General features: G+C 43.4%; 2 protein-coding genes across 4 annotated transcripts in view; both read left to right on the forward strand.

The window, feature by feature from the left end:
- Positions 1-8,679, forward strand: part of sh3bgrl3 (SH3 domain binding glutamate-rich protein like 3) — a 9,203-nt gene extending 524 nt beyond the window's left edge. The window contains exons 2-4 of one of the 2 annotated variants that reach the window (XM_047816039.1): positions 136-234; positions 3,214-3,381; positions 8,046-8,679. In XM_047816039.1, the coding sequence (XP_047671995.1) occupies positions 136-234; positions 3,214-3,381; positions 8,046-8,111 (333 nt within the window). In that variant the 3' untranslated portion in view covers positions 8,112-8,679. The remainder of the gene's footprint in view (positions 1-135; positions 235-3,213; positions 3,382-8,045) is intronic. The other variant, XM_027157477.2, reaches the window with a different exon arrangement.
- Positions 8,680-8,829: 150 nt separating this feature from the next.
- On the forward strand, positions 8,830-24,138 carry tmem200b (transmembrane protein 200B). Of its 2 annotated transcripts, none has more exons than XM_027157476.2 (2): positions 8,830-9,093; positions 22,194-23,794. In XM_027157476.2, the coding sequence occupies exon 2, from the start codon at positions 22,212-22,214 to the stop codon at positions 23,298-23,300; it is 1,089 nt and encodes a 362-aa protein (XP_027013277.2). In that variant the 5' UTR covers positions 8,830-9,093; positions 22,194-22,211; the 3' UTR covers positions 23,301-23,794. The 2 variants fall into 2 exon arrangements, with proteins under 2 accessions (XP_027013277.2, XP_047671989.1); XM_047816033.1 differs by lacking the exon at positions 8,830-9,093 and adding an exon at positions 21,156-21,908 and having other exon boundaries at positions 22,194-24,138.
- The last annotated feature ends 280 nt before the right edge of the window (positions 24,139-24,418 follow it).

Here is a 24,418-nt window from a genome sequence, read left to right on the forward strand (position 1 = left end):
CCTGAGCTGTGAATGTGTTCTCTGTCCGTCAGACCAGTCAGGAAACAGTTAATCATTAGTCTGGTTTTATAGCACTTTACTGTCACAGTGACTGTTTAACTAACACTATAATGTTCATATGTGGTGTTGAGTCAGGGCTGTGTGCAGGACACTGGAGATCTTCACTCCAGCACCAACCACACCTTCTTCATGGAGCTCAGGGGCTTTGTGTTCTGGTCTGTTCTGTCCATAAGTGTGAGATCCAACTTTACTCTGTAGTGCATTCAATACTGCTCCTGTTGTGTGCGTCTTAGGTCTGATCTTCTTTCTGAACTTCTGTCTGAACTTCTCTCTGGTCTTCTGTCTGAACTTCTCTCTGGTCTTCTCTCTGATCTTCTCTCTGAGCTTCTGTCTGAGCTTCTATCTGAGCTTCTATCTGAGCTTCTATCTGAGCTTCTATCTGAGCTTCTGTCTGAACTTCTATCTGAGTATGGAATAAAAACACTGTCAATAATAATCGTATGTAATTCAAAGCATTGTGTGTAAATTTTAATTTAGTTGTGCGTAATTTAAAACTATTGTACGTAATTATGTTTTTTGTAGAGTTGGATCCCAAAATCTACGGCCACGACAGTTTACAGATACGAGATTTTGTGTGTTTGTTCAAATACAACTCCAAAATGTACGACTATGACAGTTTGCAGACACAACGCTTGTTTTCACAACACCTCTTTTTTACACATGGAAACGGTCTGCGAAACAACGGTCAAAAATACGTCATCATGTTCACAGGCATTACTATCCGAGGGAAGATGAGTCGATTCCACGAAGCCCGCATGTGCCCCGCCCTCTTCTAAACCACTCATAGAAACCACTGGCGCCGAAATGGCGGGTTAGTTATCACTAATAACAGAGAGAAATTTGTGCTAACACTTTAAAATAATGTTTTTTATTTTATTTCTTGACTTTTACAAGGCATTTGATACTGTTGAACATACTTTTTTATTTGAAATCTTAGAGTTTTTAGGTTTTGGGAGTAATTTTTGTAAAATAATTAAGATGTTTTATACTGACATATAGTTCTGTATCCCTGAATCCTAGTATAACTCCTAGGTTTGAAGTGCTCCGCGGTATTAGGCAGGGATGCCTGATTTCTCCCAAACTGTTTATTCTAGCCACTCAATCACTTATATTACTCATTAATCATAACCCCGATTTGCATGGGATCTAAAGGAATTTAAAATTAGTCAATTTGCAGACGACACAGCAATCCTTTTAAAGAATAAATTCATGGTTGATGTTGCCCTAAATTCAGTCTCGATTTTCCCTAAAGCTTCAGGATTTACCCTTAATATTAAAAAATGTGAGCTACTTCCCATTCACTCATCAACGGACTCTATCATCTCTTCAATTTAGGTTAAAGACGAAGTGAAATATTTAGGAATAGTTTTATCTAAAAATGCTATTAGAAGACAAGTTAACTTTTCTAACCAGTTAATAGATATGAGGAATTCTTTGAGCTATTTCCAAAATAATCTATCCATGCCACTCCCTGTATGTTTCTACAGTTAATGTTAAGAAAGCTAATTCGATCGTTTTCCAATTTCTGTGGAAAAACAAAACTCATTATATTAAGAAATCACAGCTGGTTAAAGACTATGATATGGGTGGTATTAAAGGACATTCAAGATTAATTGGTTGAAAACATATTGGTGGCTTAGTGGTTAGCACGTTCGCCTCACAGCTCCAGGGTCGGGGTTCGATTCCCTATGCTATTACTTATACTGCTTAGTTCATCTTGCTTCCATATTAGTTAGTAGTATTAAGCTCAGTGTTAATGCAGTACTACCTATTACTTCCTGCATAGTCACTCGTTACCAACAGACCATTATTTTAAAGTGTTAGCACAAAATTCTCTCTGTTATTAGTGATGACTAACCCGCCATTTCAGCGCCAGTGGTTTCTATGAGTGGTTTAGAAGAGGGCGGGGTGCATGCGGGCTTCGTGGAATCGATTCATCTTCCCTCGGATAGTAATGCCTGTGAACATGATGATGTATTTTTGACAGTTGTTTCGCAGACGTTTCCATGTGTAAAAAAAGAGGTGTTGTGAAAACAAGGGTTGTGTCTGTAAACTGTCATAGTCGTACATTTTGGAGTTGTATTTGAACAAACACACAAAATCTCGTATCTGTAAACTGTCGTGGCCGTAGATTTTGGGATCCAACTTCACAAAAAACATAATTACGTACAATAGTTTTAAATTACGCACAACTAAATTAAAATTTACACACACTGCTTTGAATTACATACGATTATTATTGACAGTGTTTTTATTCCATATCTGAGCTTCTGTCTGAACTTCTGTCTGAACTTCGGGCTGATCTGGTGTTGAGGTGGTGTCTCTCCGTGTGTGATATTTGGCTCATTTCAGCTTTTACTTCTGTGCCATATTGACAGATTACTTTTTATATTTCTGAAACTTTGCAAAGAAACTATGAACTTGTGTGTTCATAGTAACCAGTATAAACTACATACTGGTTCTAGTGGTTCTGTTAGGAAAAGATGGATTTATTTCAGTTTCCTGTAAATTCTGGTTGGTTCTCGCAACACTGCCCCCTAATGACCACATTGACGTGACACAGAAGCATGAAGCAGGAGGTTTGTGAAGCCTACAGTACGGGATGCACTTATTTCCAGGGATTTCAGAACAGCATAACAGATATTGCGTCATCGGGTAGGTGTGGCCTATTTGATAATATAATGCTAACCCTAACCGTAGTTTTTGTTTTTGAAAATAGCTTAACTGTAAGATAATAAAGCATAATAGATATAAAATATAAAATCTACCTGTATGACTGTTTTGTCCTTCATTATCCATCGTAGGTTTTTTCCAAGACCTCCAGAAACACGCCCGCTTTACATCGTGGTAATGAAACCCCTGGAATTTAGTGAATGCCCATATAGTCCAGGCGCTGCCCTGACATGCCTAACAACCGTGTTTAACATTTAAATCACATCTCTGTGTCACTCTGCACATACACTTCAACACAGAACTATACATTTCCCATAACGTGTTGTATTTGTAAGTAACACCCAGGGTCCCGTGTTGAGAGGTTTTGTACAGTAATGTGTGTGTCTCTGGTGTACTGTACTGGAGCAGCTAGACATCATTTGTTGTTGTCCTGAAGGTTCAGAAGTCAGTATATGACTCATGCACTTGTCTGTTTTCTAGGTGAAATCACAGCAGGCCGAAGTCATGCGCATTTTAGAGAGTAAGAACATCCAGTTTGAGCTGATCGACATCGCCGTGAGCGGAGACTTACGGCAAGAGATGAGGATCTCTTCTGGTAACCCGTCTGCCTCCCCGCCGCAGATTTTCAACGATGATCAGTACTGTGGGGTGAGGAGAAGGTCTTTTTAGTCCTGAATAATGGATGTACATGTTTAAGTAGAGAACAGTTGAGTTTTTACCTCAACCCCTGCCTCGACTGTATGATTGTCGAGGCAGAGGTGTGTCCTGTTACATAATCACAAAGACAAGTCATGTCCTGTCTCTGGGGTTTTACTCTAGGGTTTCAATGTAATATGTCTGTTATAATTCTTTAAAATTTTACCTCTACACTTAGCGGTCACTTTAATAGGAACATTTATAATGAGAGAATATAAACCTATTAAGCAGTCATTAGTAATTTGGTGTCTGCTCTGGCCTTCAGAAGGACATTTTTCCTAATCATTTAGCAGCCCTTTGTGTGTGTTTCCAAACATGCTCAGTCTAGTTAGTGACAGTGAAAACATCATTTTTTACCCCATATCCTTTGCACAAAGATGGTTCTGAACTGACAGGAAATGACATGATCACAACTCACACACACAAAGGAGAAACAGGAAATCCATTAAACTTCTGTCCACAAGGCTTTTTACACTCTGGTCCTCTACAGGTTAATGTGAAACTTGTCAATCACACTGTCTTTTCCCGGCGCGTATCATGCGGAGCCCCGCCCACACTCAGACCACATCTCTGTTATGCTAATTCCAGCATACAGACCACTCGTCAGACGCTCAAAACTGGTTCTGAAGCAGGTGAAAACCTGGCCAGCAGGAGCCACCTCTGCTCTTCAGGACTGCTTTGAGTGCACTGACTGGAACATCTTCAGGGAGACTGCAACCAACGGTGACTCCGTCAACTTGGAGGAGTACACGTCAACAGTGATCAGTTACATCGGCAAGTGCATTGATGACGTGATCGTCTCCAAGACCATCACCACATGCTCCAACCAGAAGCTGTGGATGACTGCTAACATGCATGCGCTGCTGAGGACTAGAGACCTAGTCTTCAGAAAAGGGGACAGGGTGGCCCTAAGAACAGAGAGGGCCAAACTGTCCAGAGCCATCAAAGAGGCAAAGTGCGCACACGCCCAGACAATCCACAGCCACTTCCAAGACAGCGGGGACACCCGGCACATGTGGCAGGGCATACAGGGGATCACGTACTACAAGACAGCTTCACCTGCTTGTGATCGCGACACCTCCCTCCCAGATGCGCTGAACGACTACACTCGGTTTGAGGTGCAGAACAACGTAGCGGCAAGGAAGACCATCCCTCCCCCCGACGACGAGATACTCTGTCTATCCATGGCCGATGTGAGGAGAACTCTATGCAGAGTTAACCCACGGAAGGCTGCTGGACCAGATAACATCCCTGGCAGGGTGCTCAGGGAATGTGCAGAACAGCTAGTGGATGTCTTTACTGACATCTTCAACATTTTCCTGAGCAGCGCCGTTGTTCCTACGTACCTCAAAACTACCACCATTGTTCCTGTCCCAAAGAAGTCTACAGTGTCCTGTGTCAATGACTATCGTCCCGTTGCACTCACACCCATAGTTATGAAGTGGTTCAAGAAGCTCGTCATGAGGCACATCAAGACCCAGCTACCACCCTTACTGGACCCCCTACAATTCGCGTATCATCCAAACCGCTCCACAGACGATGCCATTGCCACATCCCTCCACTTAGCCCTCACCCACCTGGACAATACAGACACTTATGTATGAATGCTGTCCATGGACTTTAGTTCAGCATTCAATACAATCATCCCTCAGCACCTGATTGGGAAGCTGAGCCTGCTGGGACTAAAAACCTCCCTCTGCAACTGGATCCTGGACTTCCTGACTGGGAGACTTGGTCAGTCCGGATCGGGAACAGCATCTCCAGCACCACCACACTGAACATTGGAGCCCCTCAGGGCCTGGTGCTCAGTCCACTGCTGTGCACCTTGCTGACTCACGACTGTTCCATATTATCAAGTTCGCCGATGACACGAACGTAGTAACACACACTGACACATCAAACTATTTACATGCTGCTTACAATCCATCAAACTGTTTACATGCTGTTTTGCACAATCTGTCTAACATTTTAGCCGTTTTTTCACATGTACAATATCTCAGCCATTTTGCATCTACTATACAATATTTCAGTCATTTGCTGTTTTTTGCACAATTCTATATATTATCCCAAGGACCTGCTGCTAAGAAACTGTGTTCATTCTAATGTTACTGTACGAAATATGGTTTGAACATTCAGTATTCACATACAGTACTGTATATACACTGGTCGGTTGGCGCTGTTTCTGTTACTGTTTATTGTCTTTTGTGTATTGTATTTTTTTTACTTTTTTGTATTGTCTTGTAACTTTTTGTCTACACTGTATTTTGTCCTCCACTGTCTTGTTTGTCTTGTCCTGCACTGTTTGCACCAGGTTGCAAAGTTGCACTTTATGTGGCTAAGACTACTTACAACTCCTTAGCTCTGTCTTTGTTTTATGTAGCACTATGATCCTGGAGAAACGTTGTCTCATTTCACTGTGTACTGCAACAGCTATATATGCTAACTTGACTCTCATGTTGGCCTTGGCCACTCCCTCTAAGCTGTATGTTTCTGCTTCCATTCACACCTTTATATAGAGACTCTCTTCTTGCCCCTTTTCCACCAGAAAGAACCAGGTGCTGGTTCAAAGCTGGTTCCACTGGCGAATCTTTTAATGCCCCTTTTCCACCGAGGCAGTTTGAGTGCTGGTTCGGAGCCTAATTTAGTACCAGTTCTTTCTTTTTCGACAGCCAAAGCACCGGCTCTGAACCAGGAAAAGTGGTTCTTAAGTAGCACCAAAACATTGCTGGTCTAGACTTAAGAACCGCTTGTGTCAGGGGCTGTGGGCGGGGTTACTGTTAGCGCATTAGATAATGTACCTTAAGTATACTAATGTTTAATACACTCTTACTTTACCGCAATATGATCAATTATCAGCACACATGATAGTAGGTAGCTACGTGCTAAGGCTAACTTTTTTGTGTGTGTGTGTTTTAATGATAAAATAATGTTATGTACATTCTCGATTACAACCTCTGTTTATACAAATTACACAGAGCAGCACGTACACGTTGGATTCGCCACGTTTGGATGCCAATGTAGATTCACAGAGCCATGAGCTTTGACAGTAAAGCAATATCCGGCATTGTTGATGTTGTGTTTGTGTTTGCCACTGCTGCGCTAACGTTGCTGTGTAACGTAACACGTGTACAGTGACGTCAGACTCGGCTCTGTGATGCTCTCTAACCGATTGGAAGGCAAACCGGTTCTTGGAAGGTTCGCCAGTGGAACCAACTTTGCACCAGCTCTGAAGCAGTACCCGGTTCTTTTTGGTGGAAAAGGGGTATAAGAACCGGTTTGCCTTTCCATGGGTTAGAGGGCATCACAGAGCCGAGTCTGACGTCACTGTGTACGTGTCACGGTGCTACTTAACAACCACTTTTCCTGGTTAAGAGCTTTGGGTGTCAAAAAAGAAAGAACTGATTTTAAATTACGCTCCGAACCAGCACTCAAACTGCCTCGGTGGAAAAGGGGCATTACTGAGGGTACTAACCCTAACCCAAACTGCCTCGGTGGAAAAGGGGCATTACTGAGGGTACTAACCCTAACCCAAACTGCCTCGGTGGAAAAGGGGCATTACTGAGGGTACTAACCCTAACCCAAACTGCCTTGGTGGAAAAGGGTTCCATTAATCAGGTATCAGATAAACAAAGAACTCTGGGTGTTTAACATTATAATAAAAAGTTAATCTCTGTTAAAAAGTGAAAAAATGCTTTTGTGCTTTCACAACAAACCTAAAATCAGATTTCTTTCCCCCATGTATTTAACTTCAGTAATTTCCCATGTTTAATTAATTCAGCCCACTTTGTGAAGCCTCTGTGTGTGTGTGCCTGATATTTTCTGATCAAAGTTTTAGCTAAAAAAAAACTTGTTTATCAGCCTGGACACCAGCAGCTTTCTCCACAAATCATTCGAATGAGTGTTTAGATGAGAAAATCCTGTAAATTCTGATAAATGTTTGTAACTCTTGTAAACTTCGACTTGATTGACGTCAGATCATCTTGCATGGATTACTGCCCTTTTTATATCTGGAATATAAGGTGGAGATTAAACTGCTGATCTATATAACGTTTACAGTGTTTACAGCCTTTAACCAGAGCGACTTATAGAAGTGCTTTAGAGTCTTGATCTGTATCATCATCATCATCATCATCATCATCATCATCATGTATCATCGAGAACATTTAATTAAAACCTGCTTTTATTTTACTGGCATTAATCAGAGAAAAAAAAAACATGTCAGCTGACTAAAGACTTAAACAGCTCATGCTCAATACATCTCATTTGCATATGCAGACACCCACAAAACTCATAAAAGGTAAAGGTCCCAGACTGAGGTGAGCATGAAATGAACCATCGGGGTAAAGGCCAAAGAACAGAAGTGGAGGATATTTTAACTCCCTTCTTTGCAAATAAAATATTGATTTTATTAATAAACTGTAATGTATGGGTGATTGACATTCAGTAACATTCACATGTAAAGACAGAAGTGTTTCAGAAACGTTTAGAAACCTGACAGAATATTTTCAGTTCATTTTGTTTAACAGAAAATATTTACACACGTTTACTAAACGATTGATGTAATGTTAATCGTTCCGAATCTCATGCTCTGATGTATTTTTTTCCTCATTTTTTAGGACTATGAAATGTTTTCTGAGGCAGTAGAGACGGACACTGTGGAGAAGTTTCTCAAGATTGCATAAAAGTCCCTCATGGTAGCATCCAATTCCTTTTCCTGTGCTTTGCTGGAGCTTGAGCCCTAAAAGGAGAGACCCACCTCGTGTCCTTTGCCTGGTGATGACTGTCTACTTTCCTTTGTATCTATGCCACTTTAATTTGCCAAACATTTCCTGTGTGTTATGCAGTGATCTGAAAGCACACAGAGAGCTTCACTGGATTTATAATCTATTACATGTGGTTTAATCTGCACTCAAACGCAACAAACCTGATCTCCTGTAGACCAAAATACCACCTGTAGTCTTACTTTATATCTGTTTGCTTTTACTGTTGCTTGTCTCCTCTTGACAGACCACATCCACATGTTTGGTGGTCAGCATGCTATGTTTAATTGTGTGTTATACAAATGACGTGGCTGCTTTGGCAGTTTGTTGTGGACCACATGCACATGACCTTCGACATCTCCAACTAATCTGAAAGCACTGTTTTATGGCTCTGAATGTGGGAGAAGATGACCATGTTATCAAGCTTCACAGAATGAAATCATTCCTTTGTATTTTTTGTGCCAATAAATATCCCTGAACGTGCAGTTTACACATGAGTGTAGTCTCTTATTCCTATTCCACAAAAACAGCCCAATCTCAAAGAAAAACATCCCAATCTAGAAAAAGGAAAAAAGTGAGAGATGATTGACAGGTTGGCCTGATAGGTCTTTATTATCACCCATGTGGCTGTTTGTAACCTTAATTTGCAGAAGATTCTGATAACGTCCACAATAAATACCGTTCCACAATAAACCACTTCAGCTCTTCTAAGCTGCCTAATCTGTGATTCAAGAATGTCTAAGATTCTGTTTCAGATCAGACGTTCATTCATTCTTCCTTCTTGTCAGCAGTTACTGAAGATGAATGAAGATACAGACTGAAACAGATCTCTAGATTTCCAGAGCTGATTCTGGAAACAACTGGCCAGTGGAAGAAAACCTGTTAAACTCACAGAGAACTTCAGGTACACCATAACCACAGTTAGGATCGAGTTCATCTCTCCATCTCAACTAAAAGTTGTATTTAATAGACAAAGGTTTTTTAATAAACGTGCCACATTTTAAAACTCATCCTAAAGACTTCAGACATCAAAATGTTTTATAATAATGTCATAAACAACCACAATAGGGCTTTGGTCTTTTGTGTCATGACTCTAGCTCTATCTCTTTTTAGCAAGTAAAAATCTGATGACACTAGAGAAACTATTAAGAGCTGTATAATATTTTAAGGTTTCCATGTTCACTTTATCCAATGAGGAATTGGACATCTGAAACTCTGTTCAGTCAGTAGAATGTGTAAGCTGAACAGACTCAGAACAACAATTTACTACAGTTCCCTATGACCATGAACCCACAGACCTTTTCCAGAGAGAAAAGCTATCTAATAAAAGTCTTTACAATCAGGTTTTATAAACTAAACAAATGTGTTTTTAGTCTAGACTTCAACACTGAGACTGTGTCTGAGTCCTGAACACTAAATGAAAGGTTGTTCCATAACTGTAGCCCTTTGTAAGAGAAAGATCTGCCCCGGTTGTGATCTTCCCTATACTAGGTACCAGGGGCGGTTCTAGGCCTTTTTTTAGGGTGGCTTCAGCCCCCCTGTCTGTGATCTCAGCCACCCTAAAACTTTGCTTTTACGCACGTAAAAAAAGTCTTTCAAAAGTACGTCTTCGGCTGTCTGCTTTATTTGAACGGAGAAGCACAGGAACGCGCATCGTGCACACGCAGTCAGAGCTGGAGGCGTTTATCTATAACGTTAGTCGGCGGAAAGACGTAAAGACGGCAACCAAAAGCAGTAAAATTTCACTATTCTTATTACCAGAGTTGATAGCACAAACAAAATATTAATGCAAACAATCCATTTAATATTAAATAAAAATAACATTTATTGATTTGGTCTTTGTCTTGTGAATATTTTTTATTAATGACTACATTAATTGGACTCACTGTAGAGAATGCACACATACATGAACTGATTTGATTCAAGACTGGCATCATTACATCATGCATAAAATTTTGGTGTCCACTTTTGCCATTTTAAATAATACCATAACTTTTGGCTTACTATATAGTCATATAATATATAATATAAAACTCTTCTTGTTTTAAATACTCACTGAGGGCTAAACTCCCCTAAAGATGAAATCCTTGAATCGCCCCTGCTAGGTACTATTAAGGAGCCAGCATCTTCTGATTGAAGCAGGCCTGGCAGATCATAATCTCACTCAGATACATGTGACCTTACGGTGTTTTATAGGTCAATAATAGTATTTTATAATGCAAAGTTTAACTGGGAGGCAATGTATGTATAAGATCAGGGCGATGTGGTAAAACCCTCTGGCTCTAGTTAGGACTCTGCTCCTATTGGGACCACCTAGAGGTCATGAAAACCCAAACTAGGTGGTCTTTAGAGATTACACAGAATTTACAAAGAACAAACTAAAACATCCTGTTAGCAGGGGTCCAATGGGTGGAAATGCCTTCTGTTAACGTTCTCATAAACATAAATATGTTTTATTTCTAGTTTATGGCTAAAAAAAAAAATAACTAAAAATAACCATTAGAGAAAATTCTGTATAGGTTCACTTTAGGGAACAACACATTTCCCATAGAGAGAGTTCCTAAATTGTTAACAGTTTTGTTCCCAATAAAATAACCCAAAGGGAACCATGTATATACTTTACAGACTCACTTTTAGTGTCCAGATCAGGAATGCAGTGGATCCCAGAAGATTGGGTATGAAGGGGTGAAACACCAGATCACAGGGCAAAATATTTTAAGGTTATTTATCAGTGGCACACACATGACACCCTAATCCTTAAATCTCTCAGCTATTGCAACAAAATTCCACAAGATGTCGCCAAAACAAACCGAATCATATGTTTGGGAACCACGTGGTACCTGAATCTACAGATATTTAGGCAGCTGGCGAATGCCAATGATTTCTACGTGTCTTACTGAACATTATAACATTATTATTTATCAGTGGAAACTTTTATAGTCTCAAAACTGTTATTTGAGGCATGGTGCAGAAATATCAGGGTAGATGTTTTCACAAGCTATACTAGATGTTTAGTGAAGACATCTGTTATCACAGATAATGCTGATGATGCTGTGCCATGCACTTCTTCATGTGCTTCTTCATGCACTTCTTCATGCACTACTTCATGCACTTCTTCATGCACTACTTCATGCACTTCTTCATGCGCTTCTTCATGCACTTCTTCATGCACATCCACATTTACTTCTCTTGCACTAATGAACTGAGTGGGAATGAAAGGTGGTCTCTGTCTGGGGGAGGCGCTGTGTGCCTCCTTTATAATGTGTGTTGCCAAAAGCTTTGTGTCTCGGCCACCTCTGGACTATGTGAGACTATGCGTTTGTGTAGATGTTTTCCTCAGTTTAAACCTATTTTTAAATGAGCTTGATTGTATCCTGAGAGGATGACTATGCAACTCGCACGTCTGCTACATTTTTAGTGGGATTTATTGTCAGCCTTAAAACTTCTCTCCAGATGAGATGAGATTAGATGAGATGTGACCTGAGGAGTGGATGGGATGCAGTGATCATGTCTGGATGCATTCAGAGCTTTTATATTACAGCATAAACAAGGCAAGTAATATCAATGAAATCCAGCTGAAAATTTGTGGACTCAGAACATCTGTAAGATATAGAATGATGGTGTGTTATTAAAGTAGATTTGATAGATTTGGTGCATTGTATTTTTTTGTCCTTAACAATATTACATGGGTTAGTTTCTGGTGTGAAATTGATCACACTCATGTCATTAATAGGACAAATGTCTTTTATTTGCAGTAAACTATTCCCTGGACACCTTTTTTAAATGATTTAAATGGAGTGTGTTCAGTGTAGAGAAATCCCCTTGATTCTAATAAGAGTAACTTCCACAGGATTTCTGAATGGGGTCCATTCGGGTTCTTATTAAGGTCTATATAGGGACTCAGTTTAATAAATATACATGTAGACATTTTACACAGATTATCACCTTGTGTTGCTCATCAGGTCGAGCATCAGTGCTTACGAAGCGGTTTACAGTCCGCAGTAATGATGAAGTAGGTCTCAGATGTCAAATTAATGTCCACATGAATGGGCAGATGTTGGATCTGGTGCATCCTGGTGACATAAACTTCCAAAGACATGCTTTGTAGACTGATTGACATATCTAAATTGTCCTTAGTGTGTGAATGCTTGTATTAAATTGTGTGCAGTGATGGGTTAGCGTCCCTCACCTTGTGCTGTGACTTCCCCTGAGATGTGACCCTGTGTAGGACGGGGTGCCAACCCATCGCTTGTCTTTGGACTGGTGGAGGAAACAAAAGCACATAGAGGAAACAGCCAAAACACTATGCTATTCAGGTAGCATCCTTATTGCTGTTATTTCTGCCTAAATACAGTAGCTATGTCAGCTAGCTGGCTAAATCCAGTGAAAGAAATACAATAATAATCAGAATCAGAAAACACAATTGTTTCCAGTAGATATGATGATCAAGGGAGTTTTGGGGTTTGAACGTCCTTCAGAAATGGTTTGTAACATGGGATAAGTTTACATAACAAACATACAGCACACGTCATTATATATACATTTTATTTTCATCCTAGTTCATTTCAAAACTATTCTATTACGCATCAAATAAGAAGTTTTGAGCAACAATTACAATTTGATTATGTAAAGGGTCAATGGTATTTCCATAAACGGTTCCATATTTAACTGTTCCAAACATCAAATGAGCAAATAAACACATCCTATTGCTAATATAATCACATTTTATCAGCTACCATTTACAAAAGATGCCATATGATTCACTGTGTTTAAGCTTGAGTCACTGGGAATGCTAACAACTCCGTTGCCCCAACATATGATAGACATTATTAAGCCTTAGCAGGTTAGTTAGGCCCCTCTGAGTGGCTCCATCACACTGGCATGCTTAAACTATCACAGATCGGAAATTATCCTCAGAAATTATCCCCAGATTTCCACTACAACCTTTACTTGTGGTTGGAACACTCTGCAAAGCTTTCCACAGGAAGTCTTGTTGTCACAGGCGAATGAAAAGGCATGGGTTCTTCCCCTTGGTGGGCAGAGTGAATAGAACCATAGCACATAGCAAGGACGTTGTACACTAGTAGGTTTTAAGCTTAAAGTGATTTTGTGAGGATTTGTGTTCGTTCAGCTACAAGATCATTATTGAGAACAGACACTGATGGTGTAAGAGTCTGTGTTCAGTGGTCGAGTCAGAGTGAGTGCACTGTGTAGGTCACCATGTTTTCATGGAGCTCGTGGATATTGACACCTCTGTACACAACCACAACAGATCTGAAGTAATGCAGTCATTGTGATCGAATGTGAAAATTTAGATTTTCAGCTTTTGTTAAAGTGGTATAACAAAAAATATCTCGGGAATTACACTAATTCCATCCGGTTCTTTCACTGTCACAGGCGTAAAAGTAATAATAAGATAATTAAAAATGTACTGATTCTGATTTAATTCTGAATATTGGATGTGACTGTTGTGGTATGTTTTGGGTCATTACTCTTATTTAGGTCATTATTATTAGCATTTGAATGAATTTGAGCTGAAGGTTATTTCTATTCGGTCCAAAGTTCATCCTGCTGTTCCTATCAGCAGTCACATCACCACTGACAATCCACTGGCAGCCGTACATACCTCAACACCCAGTCTGCCATGATGGACAGATGATGTGGTATGCTTTGGATCATGAGCCCTTCTGTCTTTCTCCATTCAGGACTCTGCCCGGACTTTTGGCCATGTTTATGTTCTGTGTCACGTGTCTGCCCCGCCTTTGTTTACTCCTCCCAGTCTCTACATACCTGTTCCCTATTTATTGTTTTGTCTACTTAACTGTTTGTCCTGTCTAATTTTCGTCTGTGTTCTTGTTTAGTGTATTAATAGTTATTAAACCCTATTCATTTGAAGCTATCCTGCATATGGGTCTGTCTTCCTCCTCCCGGTTGTGACATCTACATACTCTCATCCTGCAAGTACAAGTTCATCTTGGTTTCATTTGTCCAAAGCATCTTGTTCCAGAACTGCACAGGATTTTTTAGTAAAGTCTGATCTCATTGTTCGTCTGTGTCCAGGGGACATCTCCTGATTATACGTAGACTTGGACAATGATAGTCCTGCCTATATCAAGGAAACAGGCCAGACCTGGCCATGAAACTGCCTCAGAGAATGTGAAAACTCAGGGACTTAAAAAAATGGCTGTAATTTCAAAACTCCTCAAGTTAAAGCTGAAAGTCTACAATCCAGTCTCATTTACAAACTATATATCAGTTTATTATCGAATCACTTTTACATTCTTGTGGAAAACAAGCCATGAGGCTGATACACTTTACAGAACGATAGCTGATAAACATCTTACTTTGACTGAGCTCTTGCCCTGTGAGATACTGAGAGCTTCTGAGGAACAAGTTAACTGTCTGACAGAGGTTCAGCTGTAGTTCCCACTAACAGGGTGCTGTCCAAAACTGATTTTATGTGTTGCTTCAGAGAACTTTCAACTAATAACTAATCAATTGTTGCACAAAGAAATAACAACGTCATGTGAATAAAGTCTTCGTAAGGCAATGATAGTGTTTATATTTATTATTTATCAGACTGAGATGTTTAAATAAATTTCAATCATTTTATAATCTTTTGTCCTCACTTTCCATCTATGTAATGCATTTGACGTATGTCTATAACATGTTTAGTCTCGCTGATGTGACGTCAAACTGCAGTGAAAAAGCAGGAGGTGAGAGAGCAAATGCCTCTGATTTACTGAAGGGGGAGTGTGTGAACCCAGGGGTTTATGCTTGTTCCACTGTTGCTTTTCTTCTCCACAGAGATGACAAGCGTGGTTACATTAGCTAAAAAGTTGAAGCTAAGCACACTGAAATAAAACAGTCTCAGAACTGAACTTCCTCTCAGAACAGGAGGTCATAAATTAGTCAGTACTCAGTATGCAAGCAGTCGACTGAATGGTGAAATTACTGTAAGGAACTTTATTAGATTCAATGCACAAGCTCACATATGTATTTATCCCTATATCCCATTCCATGGAATGTGACTTTGAATAAATGAGTGAGTTTGGTGGAATTTACACTTTAAACATTTAAGCTTGTTTAGCAGCTGCATCTTCTCTCTATTAACACTGTGTTCTGGGAGACTGCTGGATCTTGGATCTTGTCACGAATAATCAACAGCCGCTTCTCACTGAGCTCCTCAGAGCATCTACTCTTAGACCAGAGGCTGATTTTGTCGTTTCTGAGAAATCATTCAATACTGAGTTCTCTGTCCTTTCTGGAGAAAATGATAGAAGAGACCTTCAAAGTCTTACTCAGTTAAAAGCCTAAGAACGTGGGTCAGAAATGTGATTGAATAAAAGTGAAATATTAAATATTAATATCATGTTTTCATTGAAAAGGATTTTTCATATTAATTATGTAGCTAAACTCTGAGTTCTCTAACAGTTTGCTGATTAACAAATCAATCAGAATGGTTTTAATGAGCTCCATTCACCTGGTGTTACTGGAATCTAACCTGGGATTAACACAGAAAACAGGCCAATTAAACACATGGGCCATGTTTATGGGGTTAGCTCATCAGCCAATCATGTAACAGTAACTTAATCCATACAATCATACAGATACAAATAAAGAGCTTAAGGTAATGTTCACATCAGACATCAGGATTGTCAGCGCACTCATCCGAAGCTCACCTTCGCGGCGCACTCTGGTGACGTCATTCCCTGTCGCATGACTTTTATACTCGGCACTGCTATTTAAGCACGCCGTTCATGCTAGATTCTCGCCAGATGATCTCTCGTCACTACGTCGCTTTGTTGAGTCACTCCTGCCAGCCTCCGGTCCGAGTGTTATCTGTGCCTCGCGTTTTCTATTTCCGTGTGGATTTTCCCGTCTCGGATTACCTTTTTTCCCTGTCATTCCTTACGTGAGTTTTCTCTGCTGCCGGTTGTTTTGGTTCCGTTTTTTGCGCTCCGGTTATTGACATTTCGGATTACCCTTTTTCCTGTGTGGATTACTGCCCGTTTCTGATTGGATTATTTTTTTTCAGCCCAAGACTTTGCCCGGTTACATTCTGTGCATTTATGTTTTCATATATAGACATTTATTACTATCCTTTATGTTAATAAATTTTCTTTTTTTTGGACCCTGGCCTGCGTTTGGGTTCTCCTTCCCAGCACCCTCATCTGTTTCACTGATAGTATCATCTGGCCAATAATGAACCCAGCAGGATCTCAGGAGATGCAGTCCCAGCTCGACTCCTTGTCCAAATCGTCCGCTGCGCATGAGCGCCAACTCAAGGAGATAGCCGCATCCACCAATGAGCTCATTCGGCGCATGAGCATGCTCACCACGACACAGGCCTCCTCGCCCTTTACGAGGCCACCTGCCCAGCCCCCCCAACCCGTGGTCGAGCAGAACATAAACCCCATTCGGGAGCCACATCTGCCCCATCCCGAGCATTTTTCTGGTGAGGCGGGACTTTGCCATGCATTTTTGATGCAGTGCTCAGTGATCTTCGAGCTCCAACCCTCCTCCTTCCCTTCGGATCGGTCCAAGGTAGCGTACGTTATCTCTTTGTTATCTGGGAAGGCCAAGATCTGGGCAACAGCAGAGTGGGAACGTCAGTCAGTCATCTGCTTCTCGTTCGATGCCTTTTCGGCTGAGCTGCGCAAGGTTTTCGACTCCACTCTGCCTAAGATGGACGCCACTCGAGCCTTGTTCGAATCATCTCAGGGGTCCCGCTCAGTGGCTGAGTATGCTGTGGATTTCCGCATGGCAGCTGGGGACAGTGGCTGGAACCCCACGGCGCTCTACGACGCGTTCTACCGCGGCTTGTCCCCCCAGGTGAAGGATGAACTCGCGGCCCGAGAACTCCCTCAAGAGCTTGACGACCTGGTTTGTCTGGCAACCAGGATCGATCGCCGTATCCAGGAACGAAGAGAGGAGGGACGCCCAACCCGTTCCTGGCCTCCCAGAACCCCGAATGCCAAGCCCCCTGTCGAACCAGACAGGTCATATGGACCTCCCAGAAACCCATATGTCAAGACCCGCTCGGAGTCTTACAGATCACACTTGCCTCCACCTCCCCAGCCCATGGAGATAGGACGGCGTCTCCTGTCCGCAGCAGAGAAGGAGCGGCGCCGGGCCCACGACCTCTGTCTCTACTGCGGCAAGGCAGGACACTTTGCCTTCGCATGCCCAGCAAAAGACAGGGCTCGCCGTTGACGGAGGAGCCCGCGGCGAGCCTCTGGTGTTTAGCCTCCCCCAAGCCACTTCTCCGAGCCCGTTTCCAGATCAAGAGCCAAGAACATGATCTAGCGGTCTTCGTTGACTCTGGAGCTGATGCGGAGTTCCTTGATGAGGAGTTAGTGCGTCAGCTTGAGATCGAGACTGAACCTCTACCCGCCAGTCTCCAGGTACGGGCCCTGGATGGCCATATCCTTCACCGAGCTCGCTACCGCACCAAGCCCCTGCTGGTGTCCGTCACGAAGGAACACATGGAGTGGATCTCTTTCCTCGTTATCCCTTCGCCCCATGCACCAGTCATGTTTGGATTACCTTGGCTGCAGAAACATAACCCTCACCTGGATTGGTCCAGCGGCCGGGTCCTTGGTTGGGGGATCTACTGCCAGGCTCATTGCCTGACCACCTTGGCACCCCGCTCGTTATCAGTCAAGGAGGACCTGCCCCCCGATCTCTCTCTGGTGCCAGCTGAATACCATGATCTGGGACAAGTGTTCAGTAGAGCTTGTGCCACTTCCCTGCCACCACACAGACCTTATGACTGTGCTATCGACCTCCTGCCAGGCACTGCCCCCCCCCCCCGGGGGCGCCTGTACCACCTATCCAAGCCTGAAAGGGAAGCCATGACCCAGTATATACAGGAGTCCTTGGAGTCAGGCATTATCCGCCCGTCTTCATCCCCAGCCGGTGCAGGTTTTTTCTTTGTGGAGAAGAAGGATGGGACTCTACGACCCTGTATTGACTATCGGGGTCTGAACGCCATCACCATTAAAAATCGCTACCCGTTGCCTCTCATGGCCTCCGCTTTTGAGCTCCTTCAAGGGGCCACCATTTTCTCCAAGCTGGACCTTCGGAACGCCTATCACCTAGTCCGCATCCGTGAGGGCGACGAATGGAAGACCGCATTCAACACTCCCACTGTCCATTACGAGTACCGGGTGATGCCGTTTGGCCTCACCAATGCCCCAGCAGTATTCCAAGCACTGGTTAACGACGTTTTACGGGACATGTTAAACCTATTTGTGTTTGTTTACTTGGACGACATCCTCATTTTTTCCCGCACAACTGAGGAACACATCCGTCACGTCCGTGCAGTGCTCCAGAGGCTTTTGCAGAACCAGTTATATGTCAAGGCTGAGAAATGTGATTTCCATGTCACGAAAACCACCTTCTTGGGTTTCATTCTGGCAGCAGGGAGTGTTCGGATGGATCCTGACAGAATCAAGGCTGTTCGGGACTGGCCCTGCCCTGGAACACGTAAGCAGCTCCAGCAGTTCTTGGGATTCGCTAATTTCTATCGGCGATTCATCCGGGGTTACAGCTCGGTTGCTGCACCCTTGCACCAGCTCACTTCTCCTCTTCAACCTTATTCTTGGGGGCCTCAAGCCGAGCAAGCATTCAAGAAGCTGAAGCAGCTTTTTACCTCTGCCCCCATCCTCTCCTTGCCGGATTCCACGCGACAATTTGTGGTTGAGGTTGATGCATCTGATACCGGAGTTGGGGCCGTTTTGTCTCAAAGGGACGTCAAGGACAATAAACTTCACCCGTGTGCTTTCTTTTCACGCCGTCTCTCCTCGTCTGAACGTAACTACACTATCGGCGAACGTGAGCTACTGGCAGTCAAACTCGCCCTGGAGGAATGGCGGCACTGGCTGGAGGGTGCGGAACTACCATTTCTGGTCTGGACTGACCATAAGAATCTTGAATATCTCCGGACTGCCAAGAGACTGAAACCCCGACAGGCTCGTTGGGCACTCTTTTTCGGCAGGTTTAACTTTGTGCTGTCTTATCGGCCGGGAACGAAGAATGGGAAGCCAGATGCTCTCTCTCGTCAGTTCTCCCCCGATCCCGTCGAGGCCGTTGCTGAACACATTCTTCCCCCCTCTGTCACTGTTCGGGCGCTTCGACTCGGGATAGAGAGAAGGGTTCAGCAAGCCGTGTCTAACCTGCCGGTCCCTAATGACTGTCCTGAAGGCAAACTTTATGTCCCTGACCAGCTCCGTTCCCAAGTTCTTCAGTGGTGTCACAACTCTCGGCTTTTCTGTCATCCCGGTTTCCCTCGGACCCTATCGGTTCTCCAGCGTCGTTTCTGGTGGCCTTCGCTCAGACATGACGCACGGGAATTTGTCACTGCCTGCCCAGTATGTGCGCAACACAAGAGCTCTCGATCTCGCCCTGCCGGCCTCCTGCGGCCCCTGCCGATCCCTTGCAGACCTTGGTCCCATATCTCACTTGATTTCGTCACCGGCCTCCCTCTTTCTGATGGCTACTCCGCTATCCTCTCTGTGGTCGATCGCTTTTCCAAGCTCGTCCATTTTGTCCCCCTGACCAAACTCCCCTCAGCCAAGGAAACGGCGTTGCTCCTCCTCCAACACGTTTTCCGGCTCCATGGCATTCCCCGGAATATAGTCTCGGACAGGGGACCCCAGTTCACCTCCAAATTTTGGAAGGAATTCTGCCAGCTCTTAGGCGTCTCCATTAGCCTCTCCTCTGGGTTTCACCCCCAGTCCAATGGGCAGACGGAACGGCTCAACCAGGAGCTGGAGACAGGGCTCCGTCTCCTCTGTGCCGAGGATCATTCGTCTTGGGCCTCCAACCTTGTTTGGGTCGAGTATGCCCATAACTCTCTGCCTACTGCTGCCACGGGTCTTTCCCCTTTTCAGGCTGCCTATGGCTATCAGCCCCCATTATTCTCCACACAGGAGCTAGAAGCCTCAGTTCCCTCAGCCTTGGCCCTCGTGAGGCGCTGTCGTCGAGTTTGGAGAAGAGCCCGCCTCGCCTTGCTGAGATCTTCCCGGAGTTATGCTCGCTGGGCCAACCGCAGACGCCGCCCCGCTCCTCCTTACCGTGTCGGGCAACGGGTGTGGCTTTCCACCAAAGACCTCCCGTTGAAGATTGCATGCAGGAAGCTGGCTCCCCGTTTCATTGGACCGTTCCCTATATCTAAGGTTATCAATCCAACTGCGGTCCGGCTCAAGCTGCCCAGAGTGTTTCGCATCCACCCCACCTTTCACGTTTCCAGGCTGAAACCTGTCCAGGCCTGTGCACTGGTTCCCTCCACCAGACCCCCTCCTCCCGCCCGGGTCATTGGTGGCGGCCCTGCGTTTACTGTCCGTCGGCTCCTGCGCTCCAGACGCCGTGGGAGGGGTCTACAGTACCTGGTGGACTGGGAGGGGTACGGCCCTGAGGAACGCTCCTGGGTTCCGGCACGCCACATCTTGGACCCGGACCTCCTCTCCCAGTTCCATCGTGACCACCCCGACCAGCCTGGTGGGACGTCGTGAGACGCCCCGTGGAGGGGGGGGTACTGTCAGCGCACTCATCCGAAGCTCACCTTCGCGGCGCACTCTGGTGACGTCATTCCCTGTCGCATGACTTTTATACTCGGCACTGCTATTTAAGCACGCCGTTCATGCTAGATTCTCGCCAGATGATCTCTCGTCACTACGTCGCTTTGTTGAGTCACTCCTGCCAGCCTCCGGTCCGAGTGTTATCTGTGCCTCGCGTTTTCTATTTCCGTGTGGATTTTCCCGTCTCGGATTACCTTTTTTCCCTGTCATTCCTTACGTGAGTTTTCTCTGCTGCCGGTTGTTTTGGTTCCGCTTTTTGCGCTCCGGTTATTGACATTTCGGATTACCCTTTTTCCTGTGTGGATTACTGCCCGTTTCTGATTGGATTATTTTTTTTCAGCCCAAGACTTTGCCCGGTTACATTCTGTGCATTTATGTTTTCATATATAGACATTTATTACTATCCTTTATGTTAATAAATTTTCTTTTTTTTGGACCCTGGCCTGCGTTTGGGTTCTCCTTCCCAGCACCCTCATCTGTTTCACTGATAAGGATAAACAAATGTGTTCAATGGGACTCTGATCCTTCTATGGTTGTTGGTACCAAATGGACTTCAGAAACTGATGTGACTTTATTGTGAGTTTTTAATTTTTCTTTTTTCCCCTAAAAGATTTTTGATTGTTTTTCACTTTGTTTTCTTTTCATTTGCAGATTGCAGCTTAGAAAAAAATCTGAAATGAGTGACTTTGGTATGATTCTTTTGTCACAAAATCCTGCCATTTTAAAAGGGGTGTGTAACAATTTTTATAGCCTCTGTTTAAATTACTGTATCCTCCCTAGAGGCTCGAACCAACCAACAAGGTGATTCCACCCACAGAACTGTTGCTCGCTCTGAGTTTTATTAGCACTATTCTGTGTAACTCTAGACCAGGCCACGGTTACAGTCACAGAGATCAGACTATTTCCCCATTCTGATGTTTGATGTGAACATAAAGCTCTGGAATTGTATCTGCTTGTTTATAGATATCACACCACTGCTGCTGCATGATTGGCTGATTGGATAACTGGTTGAATGTCCCTAATAAATTGGACAGTGAATTTATTGCCAGATGCACCACAGTCAGCTATGACATGAACTTGGATACATATCACAAATGAGCAAAAATTCAAGATAAAGTTCATACCTTCTAGGGAGGTAAAGAAGGCACCTCATTTTATACAAACCTTTGCCTTTACAGTTTCTGCTATGGTGCTGATTACATTGTGTAGTTTATTAGATGCTAAACTCAAATGAATGTATGATATTTAATATGCAGTCACTGGCTGGATGAGAGAAAAAGAGCCCTTCTAAACTTGTAATGAATGTTTTTTTTTATAAATGAGTTGTGTAAGACAGTGTACTTGAATACCCAACAAAAAAGTTTGTAAAAAGTTTTTGTGCTTGCTCGGTTCTAACATGTGTCCTTCCCTTCCTTTGTAGAACCTGAGAGCTGGAGGTATGAGAACCCACAAGGCTCAAACTGAGGATTTAGCCTCGTTGTCCTCTCAGCGTTTGCCATGCTTCAGTCTGCGCTCCAGGAAGAATAAAGGTGGGGTAGTACAGGGTAAGGTGCGCATCCGCTCCATGCCGGGGGCGTTTCTGGTGCTGGGGATAATAGTGGTGATTGTTGGCACCACACTGGCAGTGGTGGGGTATTGGCCGTATCGTGTGCAAAGATCAGAAGTAGGTTCTGTTAGTAAAAGCCCCTCTCAGGGATCAAGCTGGGGCCTTGGAGCCAAAGGACTGTTCTCAACGGCGAGTCTGATTCACACAGACAGAATGAAATTGGTAGGTCCTGTTATTATGGGAGTGGGACTATTTATTCTCATCTGCGCTAACACAGTCCTATATGAGAATCGAGACAAAGAGACTCAAATTCTTCTGTCTGAGATGCAGAGCATGATGTGCACCATGTCTAGTGTGCCGTCAACAGACTTCACCCAAGTAAACTCTCTGATCAGGCACTACCACTGGGTCGGCAGCCTTCCTGCAGCCCACTTGAACATCTTGTGCCTTAAAGAGATGGCCTCCTCTGATCCGCTGCTGCAGGCCAAGACCACAAAGGAAGACAGAATTTCACTTCAGAAAGAAGTGATGCACACGGAGATACTTTGCCATCAAGAGTCTTTATTCATCTCCTCGATTCATTTATCAGACCCCTTGAACTCCAGCAAAGGAGACATGAGCACTCACCTGGATGTAGAAAAGGGACAGGTCTGTGGCCACCAGCCCCAACCAAAGAGTCACTGTAACCTCAGCAAATACCTGACTTCATCTTGTATGTCTGCCCCAGAGGGGGAGGACTGGGTCTTAAACACAGTCCCTCCGAGGCGCTCTTACAGCATGAGTTATAGAACTAGCTCACACACATTGTCCAAGTCCTTAGTACAGTTGGAGGAAAGGGCAGTGCAAAACACACGATGCCTTAAACAGTTCCCACAATCATGCATCTCTGAGATATGTGTGAATCAGCCAAGCATTAACATAAAACCTCTTGACTTGGACCTGGCACCTTTGGAGGGTCAGAAGCACCACAGCTGGCCATGACCTTATCTTGGATATGCCTTGATGCATCTCAAACTATCCGAGCATCTGGAATGGATTTTCCCTTTAGATCGAATGATTTCAGATCATTTGCTTGAACTCTAAATCTAAGCTAAAATGGAGCTAAAATCTGTGGAGTATAAAGACATGCTGTGGCCAGCACCTATTATATATTAACAGGCCTGTTGGACAAATGTATTGGAAAGGAAATGCAGCATTGTGTCACCAAAGACAACAAAAAGCCCCATTTCTCAGTTTCTTAATGTAGCCAAACATTTGCTTCTTTCCAGGATGCCTTCCAGGGAACTTCTCCGCCTGGGTTCCAGACTGATGTGACCTTTACACTATGATCTAGTGAACTAGCATGAGGTTGTGTTTTTTAAAGACTTCTGTTAGATGCTGTGGATAAAAGTTTCTCTGCTGTAAATGTAACTGTATCAGATATAAAAAAAAAAACTTGTGTATAAACATCAATGTTATATATAAATATATATATATATATATATATATATATATATATATATATATATATATATATATATATATATAGGATTGTTTATCTAATCATAGACAAAGAAGACAACTGTAGCTTTGGTTCACTATCATTTCCTCATCATTTCATTCGTGACCCATGAACCAGACTCCTAAAGCTATCTCTGTAAGCTTTAAAGGGAGGGGAAGATACACATCTCATTGGCATGGTTATTAAAGTACACCCTGAATATTTTATAAATTGTTGCTAAAGGCTTAATTTTATTTCATTTTACACTGTGAAATACTCACTCATTTTCTACCGCTTTATCCAAACTACCTCGTTTCACGGGGAGCCTGTGCCTATCTCAGGCATCATTGGGCATCGAGGCAGGATACACCCTGGTGTACAACCTCTCATTCACTCACACACTACGGACAATTTTCCAGAGATGCCAATCAACCTACCATGCATGTCTTTGGACCGGGGCAGGAAACCCCCGAGGCACAGGGAGAACATGCAAACTCCGCACACACAAGGCGGAGGCGGGAATCGAACCCCGACCCTGGAGGTGTGAGGCGAACGTGCTACCCACTAAGCCACCGTGCAGGAAAATCTCTCATTTCAGCAGGTCTTAAGTACAAATCTG

The sequence above is a fragment of the Tachysurus fulvidraco genome, chromosome 7 (assembly GCF_022655615.1).
Source record: "Tachysurus fulvidraco isolate hzauxx_2018 chromosome 7, HZAU_PFXX_2.0, whole genome shotgun sequence".
Classification (NCBI taxonomy): domain Eukaryota; kingdom Metazoa; phylum Chordata; class Actinopteri; order Siluriformes; family Bagridae; genus Tachysurus; species Tachysurus fulvidraco.